General features: G+C 35.8%; 1 protein-coding gene across 3 annotated transcripts in view; it reads left to right on the plus strand.

Annotated features, from left to right (window-relative positions):
* Window positions 1–26,491, plus strand: part of sgsm2 (small G protein signaling modulator 2) — a 110,214-nt gene that overhangs the window by 37,279 nt on the left and 46,444 nt on the right. For all 3 annotated transcript variants that reach the window (XM_068213709.2, XM_021466398.3, XM_021466399.3), the window contains exon 3: window positions 21,184–21,352. In XM_068213709.2, the coding sequence (XP_068069810.1) occupies window positions 21,184–21,352 (169 nt within the window). The remainder of the gene's footprint in view (window positions 1–21,183; window positions 21,353–26,491) is intronic.

A 26,491-nucleotide genomic window follows, 5' to 3' on the forward strand; every position in this document is an offset into this window, starting at 1 on the left:
AATTGGCTCCAATAGTCATTGTGGCTCTGGCGCTGTTCAGCAAACATTGACACGGACACTAGCCATGTTTTCACTATAGCGCCTCAAGCGAGCATGCCAGGGATGAGCCAGGGCCAGTCAAGTTTCCACTGTCACTTCCGGGGCCTGATCGGGCCAAATCACTTCCTCTGGGCCAGCGACCGGCCTATTTCGGCCCGCCGAATAGGGCCAAAAAGGGCCAGCTGGGCCTTTCAGGCAGAGTGAAAGGAGAGGCGGAGTTTGCCCGAGTCTGGTAAAGATGGTGTGCCACCATTACTTTAGTTTTCCGATCACACATTAGTACATGTGTCAAAAAATTTATAAATAAGTGAAAGAAAAACATATATAAAATACATAAATATATTAAAATACATAAAACTTTACAAATTACGTGTCCACTTTTGTGGTGTCATATATCAAGATAAAATAAGCTATAGGCTACTGAAATCATTTAAAGAGTTACAAATATTGCATATAATAAAAACTAATGAAATAAATAAACCAATACAGAACAAGCAAAAAGCTATGACAATTTAGGTTTATACAATACAAATAAATTAAACCATTTAAAGCCATTTTAAACATTTATTTTTACAAAGGCCTATCTGAAAATTATTATTTTTTTAGATATTTTCTAAAAGTATTTGGATTTGGATCTCAAGCATGATCAGTGGAAACAGAATTTACCTGAGCTCAATTTAGATCTTCACGGCACAGGCTATGAATACTCATGTACATGTGATTTTTCAGGTTTTAAATTTCAAAAATCTTTTTTCACATTGTCATTATGGGGTATTGTGTGTAGAATTTTTAGGAGATAAATTAATTTAATCCATCTTGGAATAAGGCTGTAACATAAAAAAAATGTGGGAAAAGTGAAGCGCTATTAATACTTTTTGGGTGCACTGTATTTACTTAACCATTTTCTCACCTTTTTACTTTCTTACCCAATTACTCACTTACTTACCTACTTTCTCATTTACTTATACCCACTAACTTATTTACTTACCTAATCATTTACTTATACCCGCTTACTTATTGACTTACTTACCCACTTACTTATTTACTTATTAACTTACCCTACTACTTACTAATTTACTTACTTACCCACTTACTTATTTACTTACTTATTTACTTTATCGCACACTTACTTACCCACCCTCATTCTTACCCATTTACTTACTTACCAACTTGCTTTCTTACTTACTTAGCCACAAATTATGAACAATACTTGTAGAGCATTTATTAATCATTGTTTCAGCATTTACTAATGCATTGTTAACATCCAAATTCATGCTTGTTAATGTTAGTTAATGCATCGTGGATTAACATTAACTAACAATGAATAACTTTATTTTCATTTAATGTTAACTAACATTAACATGTACTGTAATAAATGGTATTTTTCATTGTTTGTTCATGTTACTAAATGCATGAACTAACATTAACTAATATAACCTTATTATAAAGTGTTACGGATAAATCTGTGCTTAGTTTCTTCTTATTTAAATATGTCCATGTAAAGAAAAGGATAACCACTTCTAGAACTGAATGCAAATACTGAACAGAATACACATCCCTTTACCAATCACATTTACTCGTAATACTAATCCCATATCTATTTACAAGCAATCAGGCAATGCAATATTCTGCCTTTATCATCTCTACTGTAGCAGTATTGTTGCCCTGAGATGTTCCACTGTGTTTCTAAAACCCTCCTTAAATCCCACGATCTCCAGCTGTCAGACGAACACGACTTCTGATGCTCCTCAGCATGCTTTTAGATGTTAATCTATGCCTGGATCGTCTTCTCTCAGCATCTCTGGACTAGTTAAAGTTTGTTTCCATTAATTAGAGCCGAATGTTGCAGAGGTAATGCGTAGGAGTGACTTCCCGATGTGAGAAACGCTTTTTTTGGGATTGAGAAGCATTATGTCCATTTCCTGCAGAGTGCGGAAACCAAAGTGCACAAAATTCTCCTTGTCTTATGTTTAAGAATGCACAGGGTATAAAGTGTTGAAGTATCATGTTGAACACTTTTTTCCGCCTCATTCAGTCGTTATATTTTATAGGAATGCTCTGAATACTGAACATTTTGGGGGCTTAGCGATATAGTGAGAATTATCAAATGCTAGACATGTTCAGAACAGGCGTTTTGGAAATTTCTGCCAATATAGACACCCGATATGTGGCCCATCAATTTTTCCGTAGTGTTTATTTGTGAATTAACAGAGCTTTGAATAATATATTGAGGGAAAGAGAAGGGCCTCTGGAGGACAGATGTGAGTTTGTCGTTATGGAGGTGAACATGCAGTGTCACTGAATAATGTAGTGAAAGGAAGTGTGTTTATAATGCAACCATGTGGAGTGCTTCATTGGCTTGTCTGGCATCAAAAAACTATACAGAAATTTAGGAACCAAAATACATTTACTAAAACAAAATAGAAAATTGAAAAACTAAAGTGACAAAAAATACTAAATAATAAATCGTACTTACCACTAATATAGCACAGCAGTGTATTTTGGTTTGTTAAATAAAATACAGTTCAGCTAAAAAGATTATAATTTTGGCTCTTTGGCTTATGACTAGCTGGAAATTTTATTACTGTTCAAGACAAAACAGGGCTGGGCGATATGGCAAAAATGCAATCTCAATAATTATTTTCCATTTTAAAACAATAACGATATATATTTCAATATAAGTTGTAAGGGTACTCCTATCAATCAGTCACCGATCACAACCAGCCAATAATTGTTTTGGGGGGTTTGATTGACGGTCTCCACAAAGGCCCCGGATCGGTAATCGGTGATCTGACCCCAACAATCCTGATCGGAGCACCTTTAATAAGTTGTTAATGCTTCCAGATTTAAAAGAGTACCGCAACAATGACTCAATCCACACAAATTAGAGGGTCCATTAAATGGCATAACATATTTTCAACACAGACTTATACTGAAAATGTACCTCAATATACATTTTTTACATTTTTGGAGGCTTTTAAATACGTCCCAGGAGGTACGTATTTTTGCAGTTTTTGTTTTCACAAATCCACTAGAGGCCGCTGTGTAAGCTTTTTCAGGTCTCAGATTTCTCTCGCAAGTGCCATTCGCGCCTGCTGTTCTCGCATAAACCCACCAGAGGCCGCTGTTGACTGACTGTTTGATTGACTGAATGACTAACTTACTGACTGACTGACTGACCCACACTTCTTCCTCCCTAAACCCAACCAGTTTTATGAATTGACGCCCTCACCCACTTCCCTAAACCCAACCAATAGTTTTCAAAAACAATCCAGAAAAATAAAAGCCATCGTCTGATTTTTACCACGTTTTTAGGCTTTACCACATTCTCACACTGTTATTTAATTGTTTTTTATTTTATTTTTTGGATTCTGATTTTGTCTTACCCGCTTTCTGGAACCGTTCCTAACCAGACTCGAACCCCTTCGTCGTGGTCAATTCCTCTCTGCGTCGCGAGTCCGCCAATGTACATGTCAAGCTACTGGACAAAGTCGTTGCAAAGTCGTCAACACAAAGGTAAGCGGTCAGCTGGTACGCGCGAAAAGGAATGGGGTCATACTCATACCGCCCTGTAGTGTTCATTTAAAAATTGAAATGCAGCGATATGTACCTCTGACTACATAATTTGCGGTCTCCAGAAACGTATAAAGGACTACTTTTTCAGAATGAGCGTGTGTTGCATATTTTCGGCTGATAAATTTTTGTTGGCTGGAAATTCAGTACATGCAGTAAAAAGTACAGAGCTTATAATTGTTATTGACATAAATTTCCATTTCGACTCCATGTAATATTGTTTATTGGCCAAGCCCTAAGAAAAATCAACACATCACTAATCAAAGTTAGATTTCATTTTGATGACAAAAAAAAATAAAAAAATCGTTACTGCTGCCTACTGTTGCTTTTGTTTATTAATAATGTTCACGACACATTTCTCTCTGTGACAGCAGTCTCCGTGAATGTTCTCTCCGTGCGTCTCTGTGGGTGTTTCTGTCAGCATTGTCATGTTTTGGCGTCTCTGGAACAGGTGTTTTCTGACCGTTCTGCTGTTCTCCGTAAACTGTCAGCAGCTGTGGATGATTGAACCCTCATAGAGCTCAGAAAAAGAGACTGTTGATGAAGTAAACTCTCGCTTTCACACGGTGGATGGAGAGAGGTGTGAACAGATTGATTTCTGTCTTTAGAGAGATTAGATTAAACAAAAGCTTCTGATCACCTCTGTATGTCTTAGAGACAGGATGGCAGGTTTGATGAGCCGTCATAATTAATCAATATTTAATCAACTGGTGTGAAAGGAAGAACTGCAAGGCACATTTAAAAACGATCCATGTCCGATTTAAGGTCTTAGCATGGTAACACATGGATCAATGATTATTTATTGTGAATAAAATGTTATTTATGCAACAACGGCAAACAAAATATGTTGGAATCACTGTCTAAACTTTGAGTAACTTTGAGTGAAACATTGGTTTTATGAAGTTTCATTTTATTTGATACATTAATATATTCATTATTAGTTTGTCTATCTTTATTATTGCAGTGCTGTTGGTCATATTGAGGTTTAAATGAATGGCCATATCAACAGTGTCCTGCAAATTAATGACTTTGTTTACGTGGACGTCACATCAGCAATCGAACTATTTGCCTTAATCTAAATAACACAATAATGTGATTAAGGCGTTTACATGAGTTGCTCTTTGAATGTTCCTTTCATGATCCTGTTTTACATGTTACAGCACATAATTCAATTAACGACATTGCATCAGCATGCTATCCACATTTCCTCCAGAGTTTCATGTACTTTCTCTTTTTTCATTTTTAATTCTTTGACTTTACCTGCAATTTGGCACTTTCACTTTCATTCAGGAACATTTCATTCATGCCCCGTGACAAACTGAGGTATTTGATGAGAATATGAAGCAAGTAAGGACTGGTGTTTTAATTGATTTTAATGCTGCACAATGAATGGAAAAAACCTCTGCATTTTGCAGGGTATGTGTATGTGGACTTTGCAGGTGCAGAGAATAGTGTCACACAGCCATGTTAACTACATTTGCAATTCCAGATTTTATACGGCCTCCCGATGTTTAGAGTCCACCTGCTGTATTGTGCCCTATTCAGTCTATCCTGTTTTGCTTTCCGAGTCTAAGATCATGAATCCAGCCATGTGAGGTCTGTTTGGCTGCGAGTCAGTGGTTTGGAAGGATGAAACATGGAGCAGTTATTAGGATCATGAAAGCAGGAGACACGGGTGTCCTGAGAGCAGCAGTGGGGTTAATACTCATACACTGACAGATGTGTGAGCATTTGAGTGTGAGCTCTTCATGCTGGGTTGTGTTTGTGATAGCGTTTGTGTGTGTGTGTGTAGTGTTTAAATAGGCTGCCATTTTGGTGACAGCAATGGGCTGTGTTCACACTTCACTCTTTCACAAAAAATTATGGATGCCTCTATTAATAGAGGCGTCTAACTGTTAAACATAGCTCATTCTCACCTCACAGGGCCCTTTTGAGAGAGCTGGTATTTCCAGCTGTACAAAAATCTGTTTTCTATTGAGAACGACATCTGTGGAGCACAATGGATTTGACATCATGATGAAGACTGAGATCGTTCATCTAAAAATGGATTATATGTCACCATTTACTTACTTGTTTCAAACCTGTTTTATTTTAGTTTCTTCTTTTGAATACAAAAAGAAGATATTATGGTGAGTGTTGGAAGTCCAATTACCACTGACTTCCATAGTATTTCCCTACTATGGATGTCAGTAGCTACTGGTTTCCATTATTCAAAATATCTTCTTTTATGTTCAGTAGCAAAAAGAAAGCCACTCGGGAACCACAGTAGAATTACTTGAGGGTGAGCAAATGGTGAATTCATTTGTGGCAAATAAGAATTATAGAATAAGAATCAGTCAAAACAGGTATGTTTTTGCTACTATATTACCTGGCACGTAAACACTTTACCCTGTATTCTGTATGCATTTCTAGCATGTGAAAACATTGTCCTTATGCCTTAAGAAACTCTTTTCCAGGCTGGCCAGAATGTCTCAACAGTGGCCAGCCCAGCAATGTCCACTACTCTGCAAAGATTAAACACACAAGAACAAGCCATTCAAGATATATAGATTTCCAGGAAAAGATTGTTTGATCAGGGTTGGGGCTAAAAACAGCACGAAAGCGGAAGTCGGCTCTGAACATAAAGTTAACTCTACTTACCATTGAAACATCATGCACGCGCTTCATTCACTGGCTGTCTTGAAGCTTGTCTTCATATAACAGAGCAGTCTTATTATTGTTGACACTTTAATTGACATTGACGAGCAATTAAAGGGATACTCTAACTTGATTTGTATAAAAACCTGAGCAAAATCAACCTAACCCTAACAAAGAAAGATATCTAAATGAGGCCCGTCAGTACTAACGTTACCAGCACAGTATTTATCCATATTAGGCACATTTCAACTACAGGTATTTACCATTATTCAACACCAGGGCTTTTAGCAAATAGAAACATTACCTGATGATACAAAATTCATTCATTCATTTTCTTGTCGGCTTAGTCCCTTTATTAATCTGAGGTCGCAACAGTGGAATGAACCGCCAACTTATCCAGCATGTTTTTACGCAGTGGATACCCCTTCCAGCTGAAACCCATCTCTGTGAAACATCCACACACGCTCAGACACTATGGACAATTTAGCCTACCCAATTCACCTGTACCGCATGTCTTTGGACTGTGAGGGAAACCAGAGCATCCGGAGGAAACCCACGCGAACGCAGGGAGAACATGCAAACTCCATACACGAACGCCAACTGAGCCGAGGTTCCAACCAGCGACCTTCTTCCTGTGAGGCGACAGCACTACTTACTGTGACACTGCATCGCCATGATACAAAATATCCCAGTAATATCATTTAAAAGTGTAATAAAGTACCTGAATGCATAAAGGGTCTGAAATGGTAGACCTCTATTTATGAAAAGTCAACCGTCACTCGCAAGGATGGTGCAAGTTTCTTCAGTCTCTTTTTTATTTTTTACAAAATGATTTGTCAAATATATTATGTATTAGGAATTTACAAACTTGCATAAAAACTTAAATCATACATTTATTCATACATTAAAAATACATTTTTACATACATACATACATAGCATAATTTGTGGTTAATTTGATTAAAATTGGTTATTTGCCTCTTAAGGGCTCTAAACAATAATACTATATTTCTTTCTTTCCACAGTAGAAGTGCTTTATAGCACCTCAACAATCTCAAAGAACCACTGAAGAATATTTTTTACAGTGTAGTGTATAAACATTAAGTGTATTCAACCACAGCAAGTATTTCCTATTCCTATGGGTCTGGTTGCATTTTGACATCACTGATATGCATGTAAAACACTACAATTTAAGTAAGTAATATCAGAGATAAAACTGTTTGGATACCAGCATTCTACAAAATATCTTTATCATACAGGTTTGGAATGGCACGTTTTTGAGTAAAAGAAAACTAAAAATGTTAAACAGATTTTAATTTAAACTGTTGTTCACAGATAATCTTCCATTCTTAACTAAATTCTTATTTGCACACTGTAAAAAAAATCCTAGTTGCCTTAGATTTTTAAGCTGAGTCACAGAAACCTTATGAGTCCATTGAACCTCTATTATGTTAAACTGACTTAAAGCAGCTTGCGTAACTTATAAAATTAAGTTAGAACATGATTAACTTGGTTTAATGAGTTACAATGAACTAAAGACATATCGTCACCTTGGAATTATAAGGTTCTATTTGTGTTCTGAATGATTTAGTGATATTGAGCTTCAAATTTTTTTTGCATTCTATAGCAAACAGTATGTGTGTACCATTTGTTTTTTTAAATAAAAGGTCTTAAAATGTAAACTATGCATAAAAAACATAGGTCACACTTTACAATAAGGTTCATTAGTTAATGTTAAATAATGCATTTACTAACATGAACAAACAATGAACAATACATTTACTACTGTAATTGTTCATGTTAGTAACGTTAGTTAATGAAAATACAGTAGTTCATTGTTTGTTCATGTTAACTCATGGTGCATTTACTAATGTTAACAAGCATGGACTTGGATGTTAATAATGCATTAGTAAATGTTCAATTATGATTAATAAATGCTGTACATGTGTTGTTCATGATTAGTTCATGTTAGTAAATGCATTAACTAATGAACCTTATTGTAAAGTGTTACCAAAACATAGCATAAAAAGTTGCCATTTAATATGAGTATGACAATAACTGTTATGTCAATAAATGCTGTTATGACTAATTGATCATATAATTTTTTACAGTGCAATGTATAATTTACCTAAGTAAAATGTTGGCTCAGTTTCCACCTGGCATTAACATGCATCTTCAATGAATTGATCACAAATGGTTTCAAGAATTACTACAGTTTTGCTTGTATTTCTTGTGACCACTTGTGTTGGCACTTTTTTGAGAGCCCTCCACATCATCTTTTTTGCAGAAATGCCATGATTATGAATGATAAGCACGTGAATGCTAATTTTCATCCTAATATAGAGTACAGAAGTTTACATAATTCATTTAGTTTTCAAATGTCTTTTCAAGTGCATTCGTCTACTGAAGCTTTCACATATCATTCGATCAAACGCAATTGAAGTGTTTAAAAATGCCTCTTTAGGTGTTCAAAATGGACAAGCCCAGAACGTTTAAATCTTGTTTAGATCTGTATTTAGAACCCACTTGTGATTGGATTGATCAAACTGTTGATCATAAGCTATAGTTCAAGAAGATCTGCATGAGGGTAGAAGATTTACTGTAAATAACAACCTCCATCTGATACAAAACAATTGAGCCACCTCTGTGGTTGTTTATTGGTTCTGTTCTGTTTTTTCTTAGAGTGCATACATATATCAGTGCTCTTTAAGTTTTATTACCTTGGCATTAAATTACAGAATATGTTGCTAATGCTGCTGCTGCCTGTGTGTTTATTGTATAATAGATTGTCTGATGAAGTAATGGGAAATTTGAGGTGGTTGTGATTTTTTATTTAATTAATATTTGATCTCCTCCCCTTAACCTAAATCTAACTGTAAATTATTCCTAACACTGCAGGAAATTCATAGTTGGATAACAATGATGTAGAAGCACAAAACCCTAAATGTTACCATAAACTTAACATAAACTCTAAACTCATCTTTTAAATCTGATTGGCTGATTGGAATAACATTATTCCAAAAAGGCCAATCAGATTTAAAAGATGAGTCAGAATCAACACAGATGTTAATGCAGATTCTTGTCCTACTTGGTGTAATAAAAAACAACCTAGAAACTCACCGCACCCTCAAAATGGTCCAATGGTTGAATTGAACAAAACAATTTTAAAAGAATGAAACACCTGAAGAAAAGACTACACACTGTCAAACATCAAAGACACTTTTTGATTTTTTGACGTGTGAGAGTGTGTTGACTTTTTTTGTTTAGTCGTTTCATTCTACTTGGTGAAACAACACTTACCACAATTTGACGTCTTACTCTCATTTAATTAATGTAATTGTAACGAGTTGAGGAACAACGGAATAGAGAATCCAAATGCAGTTTACTAAGAGAATTGACCCTTCGCTAAGCCCCGCCCTCCTTAGTTACTGTTGCTATATAATTAGTCATTTTTGGCGAACAGAGAAGATATCCGAGAAAGCCAGACTGGATTGCAGTATGCAATACAGGAGTATATTCATCACATAATAGGCAACCGATTAGAGAATAATTTAATCAGAATTGAAGCTAGATTAGCCTAGCCACCTCATTCGCCGACCATTCAACAGCTTAGTTTATGCACAGCAGTAGAGGTGAAAAAAAAATCTAATAATAACTAATTAAACCGTGTTTTCTCTATTTTTAGCCAAAAAGCTTAATAGATTAATTGTTGTGCAATGGAATATAGCGTTACTAACCGACTTGGAAACATGCATGTACAGTGCTTTTACATAATTCATTCATAGAAAGAACAGCCAGAAAAGAGAACCTGATGGATTTGTGCCAAATATTAGCATCAAAAATTCCACAACCCTGTCCAAACTTTTAGGTTACCGAATATCAGATTTGCACAATCCACATGCACAGCGCTTTGGCTTGTTTCCCTCACTCGAAAGCTTCACAGAGCCCCTGCGCATAGCTACGGTTGCAAAGCCACAATTGTTGGGTGGCAGTTTTTGGGTGTGGCTTAGCAAAGGGTCAGTTGTCAAGCAGGCAAAGGTCAAAACTGGGACAGACAGGAGCATGCAGATAATCCAAAAGGATGGTCAGAGAACAGGCAGACGATCAGAACTAGGGATGGCTGACATGAAACCGACACCGTGTCAAGATCCCGAATAACAAGTGTTTTGAAACACTGCACTGAAGCATGATGCGAAACACCCAGGTCACGTGACTAATGTGATTCAAATTGCAGAGGTTACGAGACTAAAGTGTTTTGAAACACCAGAGGCCTCATGTACGAAGACTTGCGTGGAAATCTTACTAAAACATTGCGTACGCACAAAGCTGTAAATGTGCGTACGCAGAAAAAAATTCAGATGTATGAAACACTGCGTACGCCGAATCTCACGCATATTCTTTTGTACATCCAAATGAACGTGAAACTGAGCGCAACATGCACGAGCACAAAACCCCTCCCTGCCTCCTCCCCCGTATGAATATGCTAATGACTATGCTAATGGCAAAACCCAACGAAAAAGCAAAGGTAAAAGCAAGCAAAAAGAGAAACTTTGAACAGAATGTGAATTGGAGGTGCTGCTTTCGGAGGTAGAACGGAGAAAATTGGTGTTATTTGCAAGTTTGTTCTCCGGAATTAACAACAAAAGAAAAAAATAGAGTGGGAGAGTTTAGCTGATGCGGTTAACACAGTTGGGTCTGAACATCGCACCGAGTGCATTAAAAAAAGAAATAGTGTGGTTTATATCTGTAAAATGTTGCACTTCTCTTATCAGTCTCAGTGGCGCACCTCGTAAGACGCATGTGATCATGTATTGACATGTTCGAGCATGAACTCGGATCGAATCCAGCATCTAATGAACTCTTTCTTCTTTTTTTCCCCGCTACATATCAGGTTTTGCCAACTATTTATCACGAGAAAGACAAGTAGGAATCATCAATAAGTTTGTGCATCATATTTTATTTGCACATTTATTGAATGGAAATGTTTCTGATTCACACATGCAAATTCATCTTCAGATAGTGTCTTTATAGCAATGTGCGTGCGGTAGATAGCTCAGATTACATTGGGAAAACAGGCGACCGCTGCAAATTGTGCTTTAATGTTTAGCTGGTCAAATGTATGGTATGGAAACCTTATATACCTGCTAGATGAACCCGTCTCATACAGCTGCCATTGCAAGGCTCAGACACTTTGTAGAGAGGAATTTAGCACAACTGCCTCTAGGAGTCGCCAATGGAAATAAAACAGACACGCACAAAAAATGTGCGTACGCCAGCCAGAAAGCTGCCGTGAAGCTGCGCACATTCCCACGTTCAGTTCATTGTTAGTAAATCCAAACGTGAGTGCTTCTGAGTCTTTGTAGTCTAAAGTATTTGTGCGTACGCAGCGTTGATACATAAGCCCCAGGTCATGTGACTAAAGTGATTCAAAGCATTGATTATTTCAGAAGCATTTCGAGACCTGGTGAATCTGCGTTTGACTGACAGGGTCAGAAAAAAAATCTCATGTAGCCTAGTGGACCATGTATGTGCACACAGTAACTGTGCTGCAAATGGTTCTAGTTCAAATTCTGAATTCTGTACAAATATTCTGAAACTATGACTTATGACTTGATTGATTGATTGATTCATTCATTTTCTTGTCGGCTTAGTCTCTTTATTAATCTGGGGTCGCCACAGCAGAATTAACCACTAACTTATCTAGAACATTTTTTAAAGCAGCGGATGCCCTTCCAGCCGTAACCCACAACTGGGAAACATCCACACACACACTCATACACTACGGACAATTTAGCCTACCCAATTCACCTGTACCGCATGTCTTTGGACTGTGGAGGAGACCAGAGCACCCAGAGGAAACCAATGCGAACGCAGGGAGAACATGCAAACTCCTCACAGAAACTCCAACTGAGCCAAGGTTCGAGTCAGTGACCCAGCGACCTTCTTGCTTTGAGGCGACAACACTACCTCCTGCGCCACTGCGTCGCTCTTATGACTTGATGTATTTGTTAATGTTACTCTTTTATGACCAAAACAAGACATATTTATTCACAAAGTGTCAGACCAATGTTAAAACAAAGCATGTTACAAGAACAAAGCATTTAAAATCGAACATCTATAGCTGCGTCACCCTGGATTTGTACCCATTATCTTGACATGTTCCAGAGCAATACATAAAAATGAGAAGCTGTCAATGTAGAGACAGCTTTCGACACATTTCTAAGCTTCGACACATTTGCTTCAACTGTTTCAGTTTTCAATGAAGCCTCGCTTTGCCCACTACTAGTCAGAACAGGCAGCAAAATGTAAACAGTAAAAGCTAAAATCAAAACACGACTAGGCAAGATGAGTAAAATGCTTTGTTATGCTTACAGTTTACAAGACTCAGCCAAGAGTGTGTGAATGAGGTGTGTTTGTAGTCCTAGTAGTCAGTCCATCATGAATTTCTAGCTGAGTGTTTGTGTAATCAGGGGAAATCAGGAACTGGTGTGTGAGTGCAATGACTGGGAGTTGTACTTCATATAGTGGCAGATGTGTAGTTCTTCAGTGATCTGCACAGACTAGATCACTGGTGATAATGCAAGTAATCAATCTCTCTGTATTTTTTCACATCCTTTGTAAAGTCATAGAAACTCTATTATGTTGTTTTTTTTCACCACTACAAAGGTTTACCAAACTTTGACAACTTCCACTTGTGGGAAGCCTTTGTTATACACTGAAGAAAATGATTCATAGGACTTACATTTTTTTAAAGATGCTGCAAAAAAAGTTTATGGGCTGAATTTAAACAAATAAGTTAAGTGGAACATTATGAAATGTTTTTGTTTTTGTTTAAATTCAGTCCATATAAATTGTTTGCAACCAGTTACTAATAAATTGAGTAAATCCAACAAAGTATTTATTCAGTGTAGTATTTATTCATGTTTTTTAAAATAAATTTGTCTTTTGTCCTTTTTCAGTAACTCTTCATTATTTACGATTCAGCTTTAGTCATTTAAGTACTTCAATTAAAATGTATGTGTAATCTTTGATGATTTGAAGTTAAACTACGCTCTCCGAGACTTTCTAAACTGTCATTTTTCCCTGATAATGATCAGTTCCAGATAGTTTGGTAGAGTGAAAATCCCACATTCAGATGTCTTTGTGAAGATGAGAGCTGTCCAGTCTGAGGGACACAGATCAGGTTGATGAAGAGGTACAGCAGTGCTCGAGAGCAGTGACTCACACAGCCTTTGCTGTTTCTTTTATTCAACTCTATTAATCTCTTGTTTTGGGTCTGTAGCTTCTCTCACGCTCTCTCTCCCCTCTCATTTCCTCACTCTTCATCACTTTAGCTCTGCCTTTCTTCTTCCCTGCCTTTCTCTGCCCCTTGTTTTCAGTCCTTGTCTAATCTTTTTTTTCTTCCTTTTCCTGTGGTCCTCCAACTCTGCTCCTCCTACGCTTCGTGTTGCTGCCGACTGCCTCTGTAATGCAGTTCATTACTGTCTATTACTGTGAGTCACAGCTTGACTGCGCACACACACAGGTGTGTTTCCCTGTGGACGCAGCGATCGCACAGCCGTAGGCATCCACACACACTCCTCCTCTCAAAGAGATTGATTTCAGCCGTCATTCAGTCTGTCATTGGATGTATAGTCGGTTTTGAGAGTGCTCACCTGTGTGATGTCAAAGCAAAGTCACTTTTCAATTTATTTATTTAAATTTTCTATGATGGACATAGGCTTCACTATACTGGATGAAATGTTTTTTTGTTGGAAGACAGCTGAATCAACAGACTATCTCAATTTTCATTATTATCTTTGTTTTTAAGTCTAATTGGATGTTGCCAGGTTTAAGATGAGACATGACAGGTGAATAAGGGAAAATGTTTAGGTAATTGTTTGACTAAAAGATAAGAGCAAATTTAATTAAGACTTTTTTCATATGACAGTTTGCAAATTAATCAGCATCTAATTAAATATGCACTAATTTGCATAACATTATAACTTGCATAATATTGTGACATTATAAATGTCTTTACTGTCATTTCTCATCAATTTACTTTGACTCTAGTATACAAAATGTACTCCTTTCTAAAACTAAATAACCTTTCGGACTCAATTTCTTTCCAAAAAAGTCAATAAATTGAGTGTTTTCAATTCTGTGTTATCTAGAAAACAGTACATAGATAGAATTTTTGGGGTAAAAATAACTTATGAACATTTTTGAGTGCATCATTTACACATTTATTTCAGGAACACATACAGTGTGTCCGGAAAATATTCAAATGGCTTCACTTTTTCCACATTTTTTTATGTCACAGCCTTATTCAAAAATGGATTAAATTCATTAATTTCCTCAAAATTCTACACACAATACCCCATAATGATAATGTGGAAAAAAAGAGTTTTTTGAAATTGTTGCAAATTTTACAAATAAAAATCTGAAAAATCACATGTACATAAGTATTCACAGCTTTAGCTCACTACTTTGTTGATGCGCTTTTGGCAGCAATTACATTCTAAATACTTTTTGAATATGTTGCCACAAGCTTGGCAAACCTGGAATTTTTGCCCATTCCTCTTTTTTTCAGGTTTTTTATTTTTAATAAATTTGCAACAATTTAAAAAAATCTTTTTTTCACGTTGTCATTATGGGGTATTGTGTGTAGAATTTTTTGGAAATAAATTTATTTAATCCATTTTGGAATAAGGCTGTGACATAAAAAATGTGGAAAAAATGAAGCCCTATGAATACTTTTCGGATGCACTGTAGTTAACTATTAAATTAGCATTAGGAATACAAAGCTGTTAATAAACTACTTATGTTACTTTACCAAAATCTGAAACCAAAAATGCTTTATAATAATTAATTATGATTTATTATTTATAAATAATTTAAATAAATGCTCAAATTTAAAGACGTTTTAAAATTGAATTCTGTAACTTTAATAACAATTTTCAGCAGCTAAAAATTCGGTGCATCCTTAGTGTTTTTATCTTGCTGCTGTGCTGGAAAAGACATCACAGATGAATATGTAAAAATATTGAATGCATTGCTTAACTAATAAATATAAATACATCGTGTTGTGTATTTAATAATAAATAACATAGTAAAACATAGTAAAAATAATAGTGATAAACAAAAATGTGTATTTTTTGAAAATCTGCTTTCCACTTCAAATGAAGACATGACATTGAAGCAGAATCTCAAAATGAATAAACAATGATTTTTGCTTTTGTGTCTTGCCTTTGCACCACTAAGATGATTGGAAAATTTGTCACTAAGGCCTTTCAAATAAACTGATAGGAGTCATTATAATAAAATATCGTATCAGCTTTCATGACAGAATGAACATGAGAGGCTTGTGGTCATTAGTGTGCCATTAAGACTAGTGTGTAAAGCTACACCACATGATTTATAGAGGTAGTACGTCTAATCTGATGCTCATTAAATCCCCAATGTGTCTGTCAGGTGCTCTTAGTTCAGCATTATTGAGTGGAGGTTGTTAGAGTTGAATCAGATCAACCCTTAATGTTGCATGATGGGATTTCCCATACATTATTTCAAAGATTTCTTTAGTTAGACACACAAATGATCCTATTCATATGAGGGATATGAATGTACATGGATGTAACATTGTATTACCAATTCTCACTATTGATTGCTGCCTTATTACATGCCCATTATTTAAATATTGAGTATTAGTTCTTATTTCCTCATCTTTATTAGCCCTCCTGTTTATTTCCCCCCCAGTTTGTGTTTAATGGAGAGAAGATTTTTTAACACATTTCTAAACATAATAGTTTTAATAACTCATCTCTAATAACTGATTTATTTTATCTTTGCCATGATGACAGTAATAATATTTTGTTTACAACAGTTCTGCATGCAACACTTTTTTTCAGTGTAGCAAATGCTTTTGTGCATATTTTAGTCAAATGTTATAAACATTGCCTTTATTTCTGATACACATAGCTATTAAATTATCATTAGAAAAACAAAGCCATTTTCAGTCATTGTTAGCTGGTTGGTTATGTGCATTATTTTTCTGCATGATACCATATTTATGGAGGGCTATAATATTTGGCAGCCAAAAATTCGGTGCATCACTAATATCAACACATTACTAGATTCCCTCTGCTGTGTGATTGGCTCTTAGATCAGTCCTGAGCTTGTAATTGTTATTGACATACATTTAATCTCAATTCGATATAATATCGTTTAGCGCCTCAGTTTGTGATAGCCTTTTTAATTTAATAAACTGATATTTTTGGAGCTTTGGTGTTGCCAACTTGTTGAATATATTTTTGCTCTTTTTTCTGTTTGGCTGAGCACTCATTTAGAGTGACGTGTTATCAGACCTTTACAGAATAAGAAATAATTGTAACATACTAATTTGGTGCTCAAATAGTGGCATTACTTCAATGTAGAAAGTAAAAATTTTTTTTTATTTTTTTTTTTTTTTAACGTAATCGCCATATGAATCTTTTAGAACATTTAATATGTTTATTGTCTTTCCTGATCCACCTATAACACAGCTAAACAAAAATATTGCTTTCTATAAAAAAAGAAATATCACTGAACCCAAAAACTGAAAAAAGATCAAATAAAAATCTTCAAAAAAGTCGAAATGTAAATTAAAAAAATGATGTTTGCTTTTTGTTCAAACTATTTATTTAAAACAAGCTGAGACAACATGGACATCATACACAGTATATGCTATATAACTGCAGGTTGACTATGTTTGTATATATTAACTTTTACTGTTACAAGCTATTAGTGACTACTTAAATAGTTAAAATTTAACTTTAAACCATCTAAAGTTGTAAAAAAAAAAACAACAACAACTGGCAGATTGGTTATGTGCATTATTTTCTGCATGATACTGTTGAATACATCGGACCGAGCGTGAGAACAGAATATTGTGGGTGTATGGAAGCATACAGGAAGACGTGCGCTGCAGCAAAAGCACAGAGAGATTATGTAAATGCATCTTCAGGAGTGTTCAGCTCACTTCTCAACTGCACGGCGCTTTGTCTGCACATTTGTTGCTCTCTGGATGATAGAACCAAGAAACACAGGAAGTGCCAGTCCTCAGAGATCCTCTCAGGGCTTTACTGTTTAAATCAGAGCCTCTTTTGGGAGAGGACAGTAATCGTGCTGAGTTCTCAAGGGGAAAGCACTCAGCAGCCACTTAGATGATTCATCTTGTTGTATAGTGTGAAATTAGTGGTGTAGATTAGCAACATATTTGCAGCTTGTTGATCAGGTTTCTTTCTGCATCGTTGGGTTCTACAGCTCAATGAAAACCAATGTTGTTGTCTTTCTTGGCCCTTTCTTGGGTGTTGATCTCCAGTTTGCATGGATTTCCTATTCATGCATGTGCAGTTTAACTGGCTAAATGTATAAAACAAGATGAGAATGCTTAAGCCGCTGCCCCCGGTGGCACCGACTGAGCTATAAAAGAGCTATTACCGCCATAAACATCTGTTTGCTTTTAAAAATGTCAATTATGTAGCACTTTTACTCCGTGAACTATTTATGGACATTTCTTGTGAATTGTAAGTAACAATGTCATATAGAAAAATGTTTATTCTGCATAAAATAGCGCAATACTTGATTTTAATCATTTTTAAGCAACACAACACCAATGTTTAAAACACTGACAAGGTAAGGAATCAATATTTGTTTGATTAACCATGATTTGCATTCACATTTTCCGAAAAAAATAAATTAATTAATTTGGAAGATATGAAATGTTATCTTCTTAAAATCTTAACATATTGATTTGGTGCTCAAGTGATATTATTTGTTGAATAAATAAGTAAAGAAATGCCACATTTATAACGCATAACACATATAAACCAGTGTTGTGGATAAGAAATTACAAGTAATGCAAGTTAAGTAATAATATTAACAAGAAAAGTAACGCATTACTTTATTAAAATACTAGTTGTTTTTAATATATATATATATATATATATATATATATATATATATATATATATATATATATATATATATATATATATATATATATATATATATATATAATGTGAGTTGCTTTTTAGTTCAAAGGTGCTGTTTGTAAGTTTTTGACTCTTCTAAAGCATAAAAATACCATAATATGTTTGCAAATATTTAAGAAACATGCTAAGTCAGCATTCTTGTTTATCTGAAAAATAACGCTGAAGTCAAATATTCTGCTTTGAAACTGTGCTTTCCGTGCCCGGAAAGCTGTCTTTGTTTTGGCTATTTTAACCCACCCAAATACTAGTTTAGCCAATTTGATTTCAGAACCCCGGGTTGCCTTGCTGGAAGAACGTGTATTTGATCCATTTAGTCAGAAAGGCTCTTAAAGCATGTGTCAGCGACCAAAATATGACCTTCGGTGGACAGTAACAGACTTCGAAATGAGACACAGATTCAGAGTTCCACATTAGGTTATTAGTTTATCAAATAAGTAAATATTACAAATGTAAACATTAGGTGAGCAGGTTACATTGTAACAGCATGCCCTTACAACATGCTACATGATGAGATATGCAGTGATAAGCAATTTGGCTGTTTGCACTAGACAAACACGACAGAAACTTAAAATACAGCCGTTCAGAAGAACGGAATATGCACTTACTCATGAAATGGTACGGTTTATCATCTAATTAATACACATTAAACCTCTTTAACATTATTATATGTACATGCTAAATGATTGATATTTGTTTTGTAATTTGGCTTGCACTGAGTCACAGTTCCAAAGTTCAATTTCACATGGTTTATTTTATTTTCAAGATCTGCTGCTACCTTTAGTAGTATGGCAATAAATGTCATGTAAAATGCCATTCAAACTCACATTATTAGCCTTTCACACTGAATAAAGCACATGAGGTGCACCTGGGGTGATCAGTGTTTACCCTGTTGTTTACCTGTGAGAAATTGAAGCTGATAGTAAAATAGACATATCATGCTGGATTTTTGTCTTCACTTTGTGTAAAATAAATCACTTCACTTTCACCAGCGGCTTCTGTGACACTTTTTGCCTTCACTCACCCGGTCAATCGTAACATATCAGTTGTTGATTAGGACAAAAAAATTTGTTTAAAAAAATTCTTCTATCGCGTGCCATTTAATTAATTCTATCTTGTGCCATTTAATTAAAAAGTGGTTCAAATCAGCCTTTTAGGCTCGATATTCAGGTACACTTACGTCAATCTGGCAACCTGCATTTGCGTGTGTTTTGATCCAGGAGTGCAATATCTAGTTCAACCACTAGTTGTCAAACTTACATACCGCACCTTTAAACAATTATCTTTAAAAAAATGAATTGCAGAATTAAAACGAAATTCGTAATAATAAATCCCACACTTAATAAGAGAATGCAGGAACAAACAGAAACCAAGATGATAGACACTACATTTCTGCGATGGAATTATCCAAATTATTATGAACACCTTGAAGAAATGCAAAGGGGATTGTCTCAATGCACAATGATTTTACTTCATAAGACAAAAAGTGCAAAAGTAGCAAACCCATTGCTTTAAAGGTTCATTAGTCTGAATATACGACATGTATAGCTCTGGGCTAAAAAAAATTCCTAAATTATTAGTTTTTGATGTGTGTTTTTAAAGTAAATGAAGGTTTAGTATGTTGTTAATTGCAGAGTTTCTCAAAAAAACAAACAAACAGACAAACAAACAAGAAAAACACCTGCAAGTTCTGAAAGAGATCAAGCCTCAGTAAAGGTAAATTAAAGTAAAGCAAAAGTAACTCAAATGTAGCGTAACACATTTCTTACCAGAAAAAGCAAGTAATGCAACTAGTTACATTTTTTGAGAAGAAACTTAGCATTGTAATGCATAACTTTAAAGTTTCCCAACACTGAATATAACACATATTCATGTGTTTATTGTCATTTCTGATCCATTTATTTAAAAATTGCTTAAAAAAAAACATTCTAAAAAGAAAGAAAATCTTTCTGACATGTAGTTTCTACAATATATTTTTGACCCTTTCTTGAGAGTCAGTTTGCATGCATTTCCCATTCATAAATGTGGCTTTAGCCATCTAAATGTATGAAACAGACTCTTAAAGAGTAAAACTTGAAGATGAGAATGCTTAAGCTGCTGCCCCCGGTGGCACAAACCAAAGCAATAAAAGTGCTATTACGGCCATAAACATCTGATTGCTTTCACAAATGCAGTCGATTATGTAGCAGGGCCTCAATTCTGCTGAGATATTGATAGCATCAATCATGCTGTGAGTCGACAGGTAGACTTTACTCGGCTGTCACGGCAGATGCAAATCTGACGACAGGCCTTTCATTGCTATTGTGTAAAAAGATAATTTTGATTTCATTTGCTGAGCGGGCCTCCTCGAGTCGTGCGATTTGATTTATGTCGCACGAGAACTTGGCTACTTGTCAAAAAAGATAGACGAACGCATTAGCCGCCCCTTTTGCACCAATATGAGCATCCTCTCCATCTTTCATCGGTGAGATAAGGGGACTGGGGAACTGTTGGTGATGTTTATTTGTTTTGGAAGTGAGCACGGAGCGCTTGAGGCAACTGAGTCCCAGAAGAAGCAGGCATGGTAACAGGTAGTTCGCCTTGACTCTGCCTTAGTAAAATATTTAGCTGTGCTCCAGGAACTGGTGGTAAATCTCATTCCCGGTTGCAATTGCGACTCCCGTCATGGCTGTTTACCTCACAAAAGGAAAACGAGTATCAAGCTGAACGCAATTACTCCTGCAATAAGATTTTCCCTTGCATCATGCCAGTTCATCGATAGCAAAGCCCCCTGGTAAAGAAATGGAATTGAAAACTTGACGCGTGAGAACAAATGGTTGTTATTAAAGAAATTCACAAAGCAGTTGGAAATAATAAGATGGTAATTGCTTAAGTGTATCCAGCATTTTTGTTTGATCTTATAAACTCCTCCTTTTATGTTCCTGCAGGCTCCATCGAGGCTTGCTTAAGCCACCTGCTGAAAAGGAGAGCGGCAGGATTCCTCCGCAGTGATAAAATTGCTGCCCTCTTCACTAAGATCGGCAAAGTTAACACCACAGTGAGCGAGATCTGCCGCAAGGTTCAAGAACAGCTGCAGCAGCAGGCTGAAATCACCAGGTATGACCTCGCATTGTACACAAATAGCTTTTTTTTTTTTTTTTTTTTTTTTTTTTTTTAGCAAACTTAAGCTTTAGCAAAACATCTTTATTCTTCCAGTTCACATGCAGTTATGTCATGCTCTAAATTTAAGAGTTTCTTCAAATTTGGACACATTTTTGATTGGGTACAAGTAGGGGTGGGCAATATGGCAAAAAGATCATGTCATAATTTTGTGGGGAAATAAATCAAGATTTATGATTATTTTGATTGATTAATTCATTTTTTTTTAAATTCCCAGGTTCTGCTGGTTGATGATTTCCCCAAATTTTCATTTTAAGCCAATTGTAGTTGTTTGTTTTGGTTCAATTTGGAATTTCTGCAACCATTGCAGAGCCCAGGGGATCAGAGAGAGACTTTGACTTGGCCCCACCCCAATCCACAATTTATGCTTTTTAAAATTAATTTATTTTTTCATTCCCAGGCTCTGCTGGTTGATGATTTTTCTGACTTTTCATTGTAAGCCAGTTGTAATCGTATGCTATGGTTCAATTTGGAATTTCCACAACCAATGCAAGGCCTGGGGGATCAGAGAGAGACTTTGTCTTGGCCCCATCCTGATCCACAATTTATGATTTTATTGGATTCTATGTGATAAGGTTTTTACTTTTCTGCAAGTTGTCTGAGCTGTCCACTCAAACTAATTTTCACAGCTAATGTTTTTCAGGCAGTGATGAACTTCGGGTGAAAGGTTCACCTGACTATTTTCAATTTCATAATGATTATTTTACAGCATCAATGTTGTAATGTAATTCAAATGTAATCAGTTAAATGGAATTTAGCATCCATTTGGTTGTTAAAGCTTAAAAAAGAGATGAAAGACCGTGTAAATGCTAGTGCCCACATAGGCAGCAGGCTAAAAACTCCATTTAAAATACTGGGGTAAAATTAATTTCCATTAATTTCCATATTTTAAAGACATGGTGCAGAAAAATAGAATTATAGAAATGCAGTGCTTATTGTTTGGTCTGATACAGGCTTTATATTGTATCTTGACCAGGCAGTGAAGATGACAGTTTTTTTTAAAGAAATCAGATCTTAAATGTGGCAATTTTTTTATGTGATGACAATTAACCAGAAGCCCTAAGAATTTTGCCTTCAACTGTATGTACTTCTTTTTGTATTGCTGTGGTTGTGTTGCTGTGCTGTGGTGTGAACATCCCTTTTTCACAGGACTGAAACAGATATTGAAACTTTATTATTTATGATTCTATTCATCGTCCTTGCTATGAATAAAGATAACAAAATCCAAGTTTATACCATTTGTTTAGCTCAATGTCAACATATCACTATAAAGATATGTTTTGCATTTTAAACGGCGATACAAGAAATCCTTTTTGTGCTAAAAATGGCTTTCAGCAGTCACTCATTCTGCTTATTAACTCTAAGAGCAGATACTAAAAGACACAGAAAGCCATAAACTGCAACTGATCAAATTAGCGATATCAGCAGTGCTTTATGACTGATAAGCAGCTCATGATGAAAGCAGGAAGCAGATCACATCTGGTGTGTGGAGAGGCATGATCTGCTTTGTTTTGTCAGGCTTTACACAGAGGACTGGCTCTGCGGCACTGTAAATGAGGGATGGTTTGGGCGGATGCTGCAGGGCTTCGGTCAGCTCCTTATTTCCCCATTAACTCTCCATTAGCAGAGCCACATGGCCAATGTGCCACTCAAGAGTCAACCGCTCTGGTCTAATAGCAACAATCTCCAGGTGGCTCAACATCTCGGTTGTGGTCAGGGATTAGTCAAAACCACTTTGTTGTGTTCATACAGTAGCTGCTCAAACACACTCACAGACACGTATTTGCAGAATTAATGTGGAGTCACATGTTGTGCGGTGCTCCCTGCCTGTCCATTTAATACCCCTCCTCCACTGAACACACACACACTGACAGGCACAGTGTAACTCGCATTGCCACAGCAACACCATGGTGTCACCATCACTAAAGCAACTAGATGCTCGCTGGTTATTGAATGCCTATACCACTGCCTTTCAGAGCTGAAACACAGCTTTAAAAAAGCAGATACACATCTGTTTATTGTAATAATGCATTCCAGACACATGTATACTTTATTGGTTCATTCATATAATTTATTGCTGTCATGTAAGTTGTGATTTTATTTAGCCTACCTACAGCAGAAGGCTTTTGTAAAATAAAATGCATTGTTAAACTGATTTATTTATGTTAACATTAAACAATGTTTTTTTTTTAACCGTACCTATTCACTTGTATAACATAATTAATGATCATACTAAATTTGATTATATTCTTGTGAGACCTATTGATTTTTCATGTCTTTACGTGGAGCATAAGAAATGAAAAATGATCAGTTTTGAAGAATTATATTTTGTTCAAATGTTATTCAGTGTCTATTGTAGCAGACGCCTTTTTTATTGGTTTGAATAGTGACATTAATAGACAAAATCAATAGATTTTTAGTTTTAATCGTCATGTTTATTTTAGGTTTCAAAATTTTTTAAACCTTTGTTTAAAGATTAGTCTCAGCTATGTTATGAATGAAATAACAGAATGTGGAAGAAGGTTTTTCCATTGCATGCAATATATCTATACACTGTATTTAAATGGCATGTTAATGAATTTTTGTGGCTACATAAAATAAAGAAAAAAATTATTTTATATTGTAGGACTAATGAAATATCATTTATTTTCTGTTCATTTTTTATCGATGTCCACTACAGTGTATAAAATCAAGGCCATGTTTCATAACAGAAAGTCATATTTTGATTTGAAACCCCATAATAATTCCAGAGATGTTGATTTATGACAAACACTTTTTGAGATTATAACGATAAATACATAATGTTATCATACACACATAAGAATGTTATACTAAACTAGGTCATTAAATGAATGTCAGCTAGTTTTAAAGAGGAGAAGAAGTGTTCATAGTAAAACATTTGGTATTTTTGAAAAGTCCTGAATGTACTCTATACATAAGTACAGTAGATTAAAACTGTGAAATTCACTAAAATGTAATGTACAAACATGCTTATTCTGGGGCCTCAGACGAATACATAATAAATAAAGTTTTCAGTGTTAGTTTTTACTCATGGATATTGGATCCTTACCAACTGAACATACTAAATGAACTGGAGATTCTTATAATAAGGTGAAGCCTTAGAGCCACACCTACCAGTTGCATCCTCATATCAGACAAATGGAAGCTCAAATATGTTTACTATGCAAAGTAAAAGTTTGCTTTGGCAAGCTGGTTACAAACTCATGAAACAAGTTTCACTTTGGCTTGATTTTGGTCCTTTTTTTTCTTCCTCTGAAGCATATTGGGGTTTTAGTCATCTCTGCAAAGGTTGCAATATGCTAATCGCGTCATATTACTTAAACAAAATACAAAGCAAAACCATATAAATGTTGTCATAAACAACAATTAACCATAAACAAAAAAACACCCACCCCATCTCCCAGCGGTGCCAAAGTCCATGCCATCCCACAAATAGCATTGCAATCAAGACAAATAACTTACAGAAAATATATACATAAACACAAGATACACATATCTTAAACACACACATGATAAATACAGGGAATATGTACAGTCTATAATATTATAGAAAATAAAACACATATACATACATGTATATAAATCTGCTCATACATATACATGTCCGTACACACATACCTACATACATACACACATAGTAATACACTAACAAAAGTAAGTAAAAAACCACACAGACTTTAAGTATCAGGGATTTAAAGATTCAGGTTGTTGCACATTGATTTCTATTATCCATGAGTCTTTCTGGCAGTTTGTCTGCAGCTGCTTTCCATGCATCAAGAGTTGAGGCTCTAGATTTATTTATTCGGGCTGTTGAAAGTTCTAACAATACTATATCATAAATCTGAAATAGCCACTGCCGAATAAATAAAGAATGAGGAGCAAGCCATCTTTGCGCAATTATCTTTTTTGCAGCTGTTAGTCCTGCCAACCAGACCTTTCTTTGTCGCTTCATAAACAACCCTTAGATATTTAGTGTATCTAATCCCTATACAGGGGTGGCACAGTGGCACAGTGGGTAGTGTTGTCGCCTCACAGCAGAAGGTCACTTGTTCGAGCCCCAGCTGAGTCAGTTGGCATATCTGTGTTGAGTTTGCATGTTTTCAACGTGTTGGCATCAGTTTCCTTCGGGTGCTCCGGTTCCCCCCACACTTCAAAGACATGCATTATACGTAAATTAGGTGAGCTAAATTGTCTGTAGTGTATGAGTATGTCCTGATCCTCGTGAACATTAGATGTTACAGAACACCAACATGGTGCGGCTAAAAATCAACTTCGATGTAAACATCCCTGGGAGTAAGTAAGTAATCCCTATACAAATATACTGTATGTGCTATTTGTGGATTGATTACAGAAGCTCTTCTCCCTTCATCTTTATTAATGGGCCTCAGCAGAAGTGCCGGGTGTCCAGCATTATTGCTCTTGGAGCAGAAATGCACAGTTTCATCTCCATAGCATCTGCATAGCTCATCTCAGGTGCAGAGATTTATTTGTTTGTTTATTCTGAATGTCCATCGCTGTGGCCAACGCTCACATAGTGTAAATAGTAGGCCGTTATAGGATCAATGCATATGTAAATCAGAGAAGATGAGGGCGCAGTGGCAGAGACAGCAGACTCATCCATCTGTGGTGCGCCTGCAGCTGTGCTGTACCGTGATGTCCGGGCTGGAGGGAGATTGATGGCTGTGGGCTGTTATTGGCTTACGCCCATGATGGACTCCCTCATCTGTGCACTCAACATTACAGCAGTCTTCCCAGCACTCCACAGCCTCCAAACAGAGCTCACAATGACTAACTGGAGTTATTGTCTCACTGAAGAAAGAGCCAATTCTGAACTGCTTTGAAGGAGACGTCAGTAATTCCAGTCTTACTTTCTGCACAACCCTATTTAGAATAGCTTTAAATTTGTGACAATGTATTGGCTACATTGACCCTCAAACACTGTAGTTGTAGCCAGTATGCCAATTATATTGTACTTTTAGTGAGGTTAGAAGTTTTTTCTGTAATCTTGATTTGTCTAATACAAATACATGCTTCAGTGAACCAAATATATAATTC

This window comes from Danio rerio, chromosome 15 (assembly GCF_049306965.1).
Source record: "Danio rerio strain Tuebingen ecotype United States chromosome 15, GRCz12tu, whole genome shotgun sequence".
Lineage (NCBI taxonomy): Eukaryota > Metazoa > Chordata > Actinopteri > Cypriniformes > Danionidae > Danio > Danio rerio.